The following is a 10,350-nucleotide window of genomic DNA, read 5'->3' as shown; positions in this document are numbered from 1 at the left end:
GCACTGGCCGGGAGCAGTAGCGGGGCACCGCCGCCGGGACCGCGCCCCCGCCCGCCCCTCGCTGCGCGGTGCGGCGCGCCGCGGTTCCGCGCCCCGCGGAGGCGAGGGGAGGTGCCGCCAGGCTCAGGGCGCCTCCCCATTGGTCGTCGAGAGCGGAGCTTTGCATGTCTCCGCCCCCGCCCCGCACCATTGGCTGAGAGATGGAGACGCTTTGCATGGCCCCGCCCCCCCGCGCCGCCTGGCCGGCGCTGTGCTGCGCTGCGGTGTCGGGCCGGCGGCGCGGCGCAGTGCAGGAGCCGGGCCGGGAGCGGGGCCGCGGCCGGCAGCAGGGCGCGGGCAGCACCGCCGCTTTCGCTGGCGTCTGGCGGAGCGGAGCGGCAGCAGGCTGCGGCCGGCGGGGCGAAGCGAAGCGGCCGGCGGGTTTCGCCGCGCCCCCCTCGCTGTTCTCTTCCTCCCCTTTCCTGCGAGTCGCTCCCCGCCTGGGTCCCGCGGGTGCAGCATGAAGTGCAGCGATGGCCCGGAGAGGTAAGACGGCGGTGAGGACGCTGGAAGACCTGACGCTGGACTCCGGGTATGGTGGCGCGGCGGACTCGGTGCGCTCCTCCAACTTGTCGCTGTGCTGCTCGGATTCGCACCCCGCGTACCCCTATGGAGGAAGCTGCTGGCCGCACCTAACTGACTCCATGCACAGTCGGCACAACAGCTTCGACACCGTCAACACCGTCCTAGCGGAAGACTCCGAGGTGCTGGACTGCGCGGGGCAGCAGTGCTCCCGGCTCCTGCCCGACCTTGAGGAGGTCCCCTGGAGCCTGGAGGAGGTGGAGGCGCTGCTGCTGCCGCCGCCGCGCCGGGAGCCGCGGGCTCCGGGCGCCGCCGCCAGCCCCGGGAGCCGGGATGCGGCGGCGCGGCTCTCGACGCTGGTGAGCCGGGCGCTGGTGCGCATCGCCCGGGAGGCGCAGCGGCTGAGCCTCCGCTTCGCCAAGTGCACCAAGCACGAGGTGCGGAGCGCCATGGAGATCGTCCTGGGCTGGACGCTGGCGGCCCGCTGCACGGCGGCCGCTCTCGGCGCCCTCTCCCTCTACAACATGAGCGGCAGCGGCGGCGACCGCTTCAGCCGCGGGAAGTCGGCGCGGTGCGGGCTGGCCTTCTCCGTGGGCAAGTTCTACCGCTGGATGGTGGACAGCCGCGTGGCCCTGCGCATCCACGAGCACGCCGCCATCTACCTCACCGCCGGCACCGAGAGCCTCTTCCGCGACATCCACGCCCGGGTCCTGGCCGGCCCCGCCGCTCCGCTCCCGCCGTCCGGCCGGCCCCCGGCCGCCGCCGCCGCCCCGACCGAGAAGGAGAAGGAGGGCGGCGAGGCGCCCCGGTTCACCCTGGAGGCGCTGGAGCAGACGGTCAACAACGACCCCGAGCTCTGGGGCTTGCTGCAGCCCTACCAGCACCTCATCTGCGGCAAGAACGCCAGCGGTGAGTGCGGCCGCGGGGCGGGACCGGGCGCCGCCGCCACCGACCACCTGTTGCGCTGGGGCGGGACACCCCCTCCCCCCCGCGGGCGCCCGTCCGTCCCCCCGGGCTCGGGCGGGCCGCGGCACCTGCCGCCGGGGATGTGCGGGGCTGCGGCGGGGCCGCGCCGCCGGGGTGGGAGGAGGAGGAGGGGACAGCGCGGCGGGTTTGCCCCTTCCCGGCGGTGCCCGGCCCGGAGCTGCCGGGCATCCCCGCCTGGCTCTGGCTGTGCCGGGGCTGCCTGCCTGCGGGTCCGTGTGTGTATTTAGGGGCTGCTGGCAGGGGTGTTGGCGAGGGCTGGGTGATAGACATCGTTCAGAGCTTCAATTTTCCACAGGAAATGGCAGAAGCGCAGCTGAGCGCTCGCAAGCGAGATCAAACTTTGTTACATATGCAGTGGTTTGGCCAGAGATTGCGTGGTTGGCGCTGAAATGCAGTCTTTCTGGACAGATTTCATTCATGTTGCTGCTTGTTTATCCAGAGCTTGACACAGATGCAACACGGTGATGCATCAACTTCCTGGGGAATCTTGTTTGGTTTTTTTTTTTTTTTCTTTTTTAAACGAAGAGTCCAATATTTTTAATGAGTTAATCGTTTGGTAGAGCAGGATCCCAAAGTTGACGTTTATTTCAGCTCCCTCTGTTTGTCAGGGGAGGGAAAATGGAACGAGCCGCGTCTCGGGGAATCAGAGTTAAAATCGGGTGGTTTTCTCTTACCTTCTCCTAAGCGTGCACAGGCACATGCAAACACTTTTATTAAGCTTAAATACAAAATACCTGTCAAGCTGAGATGCAAATATTGGGGGGGGGGGGGGGGGGGGGGAGGAACTGGGAGAACAAGGATAACTGGAAGTCTAGATCAGGTCTCCAGATAAGCCCTGTTAAGTTGTTATAGCCACAGAGGATGCATTACAGCTAATTATCTATTGTGTTAAGACACCTTCTCTCCCATAAGAGACTCAAAGGAGGATGCCAAGCAGGAGCAAAAGAAAGGGGCAAATCCTCCTCCCCGGTGTAAATAGGTGCTGCTCAGAAATATTCCTCTGGCGGTTTTACTCCACCCGAGGATGTCCTCCCCAGAGGCTCTGCTGAACCTTCCTTCAAAATGCATCTGCTGTCGGGGGTATGTGTTGCAGGACCCTTGCGCTTTATTCTAGCGCTGTTGCAGGCAGGCACGTCTTCCCCAGGAGTGCCACCGTTATTTTTCCTCGAGTCCTGGTACTGTGCCTGTAGGTTTCAGATGGCACTGTCTTGCATTTCTGACATTGCAGCACTGGCTGTGCAGTCTCCTACCGAGCCTTTCATTTTGTTTTGCAGATCTCTCTAACTCCCTCTGTATCAGCTCAGTGGATTTAAATGAACTTCATTCTGACTCTCATTTATCTCCCTTCCAGGGACACGATTTGGAGTTTTTGTCTCCATTTTGTTGTAGCTTTACCTAACACAAATCTCCTTGGTAGCTCAGTCCTGACTCGAGCAAATGGTATTTTTCTAAGCTACTCGAATCAGACCCTAGCAAGTTGTCCATTTTGTTTTACCTCTCTCCCTGTGTCATGTTTTCTATGCAAATGACTGTAATGTTGTTTTGCTTTTTAACACCTTATAATATGTAGTTTGGCATCCTCATATATCAAGAGTCAGGCCTTCTTGTAATAAAAGCCATTTTTTACTGCTGTTTATGTTTATTTAGATTTAATCCAAGGACACGTTGCACGCTGTTAAGTACTTTCATGGCAACTAAACCAGCCATTATAAACCATTAAACACATCAGTCTGTTTCTTCACCAGTGAGATACGCATCTGTTTATACAGTCCTCAACATTTTAATGTCTGAGTGCTCCACAGTTGGTTGCAAATGTTTCCTTCTCAGGCACTTAAAAGGTGGGGAAGTCTGATGAGGGAGATTTTGACCTGCTCAAAACTATTTGGGCAATCTGTGGTAGGAGGCTAGGACTGCTAGAAGCTACATCTCTACACAGTGGCGTAACCACAAGTTCATCCTTCCTCTCTACTCAGTACTTGAAACACTGTGATAAAGCAGCTTAATAGGTAGCAGGCTTCTCTTCACATCTCTCTGCACTGCTGCAGGAGAAGAGGCAGGTCTTGTATTCTGGAGGTTTGATGAATCTGGGTGCCATTCCCCAGCTGGGTGGCATGTGGACACACAGGCACTGAAATCTGTGGATTTGGTCCGTCAGACATGGATGAGAAGTGGTGGCTGGGTCCTTTCTGGAGGTACCGTGGCCAATATGATTTGAGTGCAGGGGGGGAAAGGAAAACAGTGCAAAAGCAGACCCCCTAAGCAGTACCTTTTCTGCAGGTAGTTTTTTTGGGAACAGGCAGTAGCTCTCTGGCAGACAAGCATCAAACCTTTAAAAATTTTCCAGGTTAAATTTCAGCCAGCCAGCGAAACAGGCAACCCGTGAAGATCATGGAATGAAAGTATGCGAGGAACATGAGTTAGTGCATGATGTAGGCTGAGATTGCTCTAAGTCAATGAGTCTCTAGTCTCACTCTAGTCTGTGAACATGAGTGTTGAGGAAGGTGGTCTGAAGATCTGCAAGACACAAACAAGCCTTTCAGAGCTTCCCCGTCAGCTGTGCAGAGCATTTAGTGGTTTCAGCTGAGGTTTTTTAGCCTGGTGTCATACACAGTGATCTTGGAAGCTGCTGAATAAGATCTGTATTGCAAGATAACCTTCTCCTTCCTATAAATGGTGGTCATGCGCCTTTGGATAGAGAAGGTAGCTGAACCAGTTCTTTCAGTCTGCTGGGTTTGTTTTGTACGTCTGGCCCGAGCTCGGACAGCTGCCTCGACAGGAGCCCTGCTCTCCAACAGATGCCTGCTCATTCCTTGTGCAGGGCTGAAGGCACGTGTACGAAGGTGGTGGCACTCTTTCGTGCGTTGCAGGCAGCAGGCCGCATCTCCTTGATGAACCTCTTAACAACCTCTTGTGTGGTATGGGAGCAGGGATGACAAAGGAGAAGCAGGCAGCGGCACTAGGAACAAGCTGCTGGAGTACGCCAGCAGCTGCTGGCATCTTGGCTGAGCTTATCCCAGTTACTACATCAGAAAGAATAGACCTTAAAAGCACTCCGAGATAGTAATTCCCCCCCCCCCCCCCCCCCCCCCCCCCCCCCCCCGCACAACCAGAATTTTAATGTCATGGTTGAATGAAAATTAAAAACTTTACGTTTGGGATTTCATTGGCGCTCAAATGTTTCAATTACGAGCTCTGAACAGCACAGTACACGTTTTACATCCTGTAACAGTCGCGCAGAGTGTTATTTCCCTTGAAATAGTGGGAGCAAAATATTGTGTACTCAATGCAAGGCAGTAAAAGCTGGCACCTCTGTGGTTTAAGCTATATTATTTTCGTTTCTTTATTGCTCATCAAACCCCTACTTTTAGGCCAGATCCGAGAGCTGCTTTGAGATGACTGGGAGGTTTCCCCAGGTCTTGGAACCAGCACAAATCATTGGAGTAAGTCCATGTATTTCTTTTTCACAGGGGATGCTTGGATGGCAGATCCAAGTAGCTCAAAGTCACCTATGCTGTATTATAAAGGTCCTCTTTTACCAGGTGGAGGAAAGGTATTAGACAACACTGAGATTAATACAGAGTTGAGAAAACAGGTAGTTTTCATTTCAGTCTTGGGGAGGGGGTCTCCTTATCTTGTGTTGCAGGACTCGGGAACGGCAGAGGCCAGGGAGCTGGGGATCATGGGGGAGCAGGTTTTTGCGGAGCAGCCGGCATGCACAACTTGGCCTTGTCTGTTTGTGTACAGCTACTAAAAATAGTTATTTGGAACCCAACTGCATCCCTGTGGTTTCTTCTTATTCTTAATATTATTTAGAGAGGAAGACACAACAACTAGGAAGAAACCCAGGATTAGGTCAGGCTTGGCTGACACGTGTCAGCTAACCTCAGTTTAACCTCAGCCACTTCTCCTAATCCAGGCGAACTAGAGGGACTCCAAGCAAATGAGCAATAGCAATGTATTAGCACAGCTTAACCAAATCAGTTAATGCTTTTAAGTTCTGATATGTATGTATACATACGTGTGTGTGCGTGTGTATATAGAGACCATTCCCTTCCCTTACTGTTTGTTACTTCTCTGTTTTCTATTGTAATTGAACCATTTAAGATGCTATTATGGCTTTAGGGGCAACATAAAAATCAATTGAAAACTTATTTCAGCTAGGATGATAGAGGGATATTTGGGCGCAAAGTAGAATTTCATGCCTTTTTCCTGGGCTTTTCTTAACTGCAGTTTGAAGAACATCCTTTTTCACCCCATTATATTTCAGTCTAATTTTTCACTAGTAAAAAAGAAAAAAAGGGAATGCAGCCTGAAGTTTCTTATATGTTCCTGTATGTTATACTTAGGGGTCTTTGCTGTTGTGTTTTCCCCATCTGCTTCTGGGCACTCGAGGTCCTTGCCCGGAGGTTAGCATTGCAAAAAATGATGTGTATTTTTGCTCAATTCTCTTACCTGACAACCTCCTAAGCAAACTTCTGCAGTTTCTCTAAATAAGTTGTGCATTTGTACCCTCTCCGAATGGGAGGGAGAGTCGCCTGCCCAAAGAGCAGGAGGTTGTGCCTGGTCGTGGCTTGTGGCCATTGATGCTGGTGGGACCTGGGATGGCAGTGAGGAAACCGTGCTCCTTCCCTGGAATGGGGTGGGTTGCTTGAACCCAACAGTGTTGGCAGGAGCGGGACAGACGGACATTCAGCATGTTTACACTCGCTGCAGACCTCCGTTGCCTTGTGAGGGTTGAGAAGGAGCAATGGTGGGACTGAGAAGTAGAGACTCAGTGGGAGGTTGCTGGTTGACTGGCTGATGAAGGTTTGTTTCCCACTGGACATCTTTATTCGTATAATTTGTTTCAGTTATGAGTATAACATTAAAAAAAAATCCCAGAAATGGTTATACCAGAAACACCCAGAATAATCATAAAGATGATGCATGCCAGTATGATTATTCCCTTTATCATGTTGGAAAGTACCTTAATAGCAGTTATAGCCGTGGCCACGCTAGGGAGTTTTAGGGCTGCAGTTATACCACGTAGTTTCTGATGTAAACGAGACTTTGGACTTACGATTGGGAAATATGACTGTATATACAAGGAGTTTGTTTGGGGAACAACAGCCTAATTTTAGCAGTGTATTGGTTTCCTGGCTTTTTTTGCTGAATGGTAACAGGCTTCATCTAGCCTTTCAGCCCCCCTGTGAGCAGGCGGCACAGGGTGCAGGTGAGTGTTAGGGACAACTTTGCACCTTTCCTTGATGCTACTGCAAATGCTCTCTTTTCCGTGGCTGCTCAAAGTTACTTTGAGTAACCACATTTAGCGTGTCAGCCTTTGTGCAGTGTGTATTGAACCAAGCTGTTGGTTATCAGTCAGAAATCTTCCATGTTCTCCAGAGTAAACACCCAGTGGTGCACCAGCTGGGGACTTGTAAAGCCTGAGCCTTATCTCCCTTGTCCCGGACAGGGACTGAGTTCTCTCTCAGAAGCTAGAGGAAAGCTTTATGATCTCCGCCCCCACCTTACCCCCAATGAAGATGTGAAAGGACAAAGCCACGCTCAATTAGATGACACCAGAGGAGAAGACAGCTCTTTGCTGGAGTGTGTGGGCACCAGGAATTAAATCCTCTGTCTGAAGTTAATTTCCTCTGGTCAATGTGTAGTGCAAAAAGAGCGGGGGCTCCTTTCAGGCAGCTTGTGGAAGCTAGCATCTGCCACTCCAAATAGCTCTGGTGCTGGCCCAGTAGAGACTGTACAGAAGAAGCAAGAGGGGATGGATGGGGGAGTTTGCCACCGGGACGTGCTCTCTTGCTACGGGTATCACGAGCAGCAGCGCTGCCACTGTTTGCGTCCCTGAGCTGCTTGGCCTGAGATGGCTGCTTGGAGCCCAGCAGACCTCTCCTGTTGTCTCCTTTAACACCCAGTGTCAGCATTAACTGCTGGGCAGTGACATGAGCAGCTGCTTGGTATTGTGGGCCGATTTTTCCAGTGCTATCACCTCCCAAACCTCCCGTATGACCTTCACAGCGTGCATCAGTGCCTGCTCGTTCTCCCAGTCTCCTGCCAGTTTCAACACGTTGCGGGTGCTCTCTCAGTCTCCCAGGCTGGGCTGCTGTGTCCAACCAGGCCAGTCCCTCCATCCCAGCACTCCCACCTGTCTGCAGGTGGTTTTCCTTTGCCCCAGGCATAGGAGGTTTCAGCAGGGCGTAAGGAAAAAGTAGGGGCTTTTTTCTTCCTTTGCTCTTCTCCTTGTTTTCTTCCTCAGCAAAAGCAACTTACTGCACCATGTCCATATAAATATTTGATTATAATTAAATATAATATAATAAAAATACTGATAAGTATTTTAAAAAAAGTACAGTTGGAGTCAAAATTACCCCAGAGCTTTTGCACTCACCTTAACCTGTAGTTACTTTGCCAGAGGTGTTCAGTGGGAACAGCCTGAAAAAACCCCCACAGACGTTTTAGAGGACTGTGCCAGCCAAAGCCTCAAATGCAGTTTTTGATCTGTCCTTGCTTTCAGGGATTTCCTACAACAAAGAGTTCTTATCAGTGGGCTCAGCATGGACACGTTTGTCTGTCAGCGTGTAAGCTTCCCATTTTCCCAGAAGGTAATACAGCAATCCTGCTGTTGTAGGCTGTGAGCAGATACAGTCTGGTGGTCAGTCACTCCTTTTGCTTTCCATAAAGCTGCATCTCTCTTCTGTAAAAACAGAAGAGAGGAGGCCACTGATCAAGTGAAATGAGTGAGGAGGCAGCTGTAGGCTCGTTTTGGTAGCAGGAGTGAGGAATATGTTTCTGGGAGGAGCTGAAGAACAAGGAGCTGTCGTCCGTGTGGATCAGTTCAGCAGCATGGATGGGTTACAGGCACTTATGCTGATACCTTGCTGAGGCTGCAGAGGCTTGTCTTGGTTATTTTAATTAATTTAACCTGTTACACTGAACTGATGCTTTTGAATCATCACACTCCCTTACTTACCATGGCAGTTTGTAGATGAGGAGGAAGTTGCACACCGTGGCTTATGGGACGTGACCATTTTCTTGGGCTCCGTTCAAGTGGTGCCTGTCATTTTGATGGTGTTTTAGTCTCTTTCTTGATTCCTATGCCCAGCTCATATTAAGCAGTACCCTCTTTTGGTGTAATTGATCCTGGAAACAACCCAGGAGGTTTTATAATGTGGTACTGTGAGAGGGCTGTTGGCATCCTGCGGTAAATACATGGACCAGCTTGGGGGCTGAGAAGGTGCTTGGGACACTTGCAGTTTCCCACGGAGATTCTCTTGGCTCATCGCTGATGAGGAACAGAAATCGGCTTGGATTTGATTTAGAGTTAAATGATACTGGATTGGTAGTAAAGAACAGGAAGAAAATTAAACCACTTGTATACCAACAGGCCTCAGGACAGGTGACCGTGCCGCTGCTGAACGGAGCTGGCAAGGTGGGTACGGGAGGAAGGACTTGTTCACCCCACTCAGTTCCAGGCCATTTACAAGCACTGTGTTAAATGGCATCCTTCTTGTTCAAAAATTTTGGGCCAGATTCTGATCCTGCTGGCTCTTAGGCAGACTCGGTGTAAATCTGCTTGGTGGCAGTTGGTTGTCTGTCCTCAGCGAGCGTAACAGCGGCTTGGTGGGAACTTTGCTGGCGTGACACTTCGGGACTGGGCTCTTCCTGTCGTTGTGCTTAAGGCAGTAATGGACGTTGATACCGGGATTTTGCAAAAGGTCTGTTAAAGCACAGGAGACAGGTATAAGCTCTTTTCTCCCGGTGTTGTAAGGCAGCTGAAAACGAAAGTGCAGGGAGGGATCAGTGCCGCAGGATGCGTGGGAGGCGGGATGCTCGCCAGGAGATAGGAGCGCACGGAGGCATTGCAGCCAAACAGGGAGGGATGGGTGATACCTTTGGGTCAGCAAATTCGCAGCCTGCTCCCAGAGCCCTTACGTGGATAGATCTTGCTCATGTGAACAGCACATGGACTTCACGTGGCCATAAGGGTCTCGGGACAGGCTCTTGAGTGAGCAGGCAAACAGGAACCCCCAAGAAGATTAGAGAAGAGGCCTCTTCAAGGGCCAGATTTCTGTCCTTGAGTGCTGTGGAGTAGCACCTGGACCTGTGAGAGTCTGAGGCTTTAAAATTAATAAAAACACCCTGCTTTTAAATTGCACTGCTATGAAATATTGCTCCCAGGTGGGGGAAGTGAACAGGGCTGGGGTTGCAGCAGAGGTATGGTGAATACATTTGCATTTTCAAGGCGGTCAAATAATTGGAGGAAACTTCACATCCCGCAGTGTTTCACAGTTTCTCTGGTCCCGTGGTGGTCTTGGATAAACACTGCTGGGCTGTAGTGCCTTTGCTAATATATTGTGTTTGGCCGTGAACAAGGAGCTAAAGTCGGGGAAGATTGGCTTTTCCTTGCAGACCGCTCTCTGGGATGTTAACCGGCAGGGATTTGGAAAAATAGAGGTTGTGGTCTATGGGCTGTATCTGGTCCCCAGGCTGCAGGTTCTTTGCCCCAGGTGAAACATCTTTGCTTTGAGGTGATGGAGAAGCAGAGGACATGGCCAGTAGCAAGGCAAGCTGCCACTGGTGAGGCGGGCCAGATGCCTGGGGACTCATGCTGGACTCCCAGCCCTTCGGTGGGAAGTGCTGCCAACAGAAAGGAGAGAGATGTCAGAGGTCGGAGTCATTTTGGGTACCCACTGAGATGCTTCTTGTGGAGGATGCCAAGAAGATTTTTTTTTTTTTTTGTAATACAGGAGCATTTATTTTTTTTTCACATGCCAGTGTATCACAGAAATTAGTTTCACTGAATCATTC

The 10,350-nt window shown here is 51.8% G+C and overlaps 1 protein-coding gene across 3 annotated transcripts in view; it reads left to right on the top strand.

The window, feature by feature from the left end:
• The first annotated feature begins 245 nt into the window (after window positions 1-245).
• The window catches only part of ABTB3 (ankyrin repeat and BTB domain containing 3), a 174,576-nt gene continuing 164,471 nt past the window's right edge, over window positions 246-10,350 (top strand). The window contains exon 1 of one of the 3 annotated variants that reach the window (XM_075754074.1): window positions 246-1,470. In XM_075754074.1, coding sequence (XP_075610189.1) covers window positions 513-1,470 — 958 coding nt within the window. In that variant the 5' untranslated portion in view covers window positions 246-512. The remainder of the gene's footprint in view (window positions 1,471-10,350) is intronic. The other 2 variants (XM_075754080.1, XM_075754091.1) reach the window with 2 other exon arrangements.

Source organism: Balearica regulorum, chromosome 1, assembly GCF_011004875.1.
Source record: "Balearica regulorum gibbericeps isolate bBalReg1 chromosome 1, bBalReg1.pri, whole genome shotgun sequence".
Lineage (NCBI taxonomy): Eukaryota > Metazoa > Chordata > Aves > Gruiformes > Gruidae > Balearica > Balearica regulorum.
The sequence above is the reverse complement of the archived record's forward strand: the minus strand, read 5'-3'. Positions and strand labels throughout refer to the sequence as shown.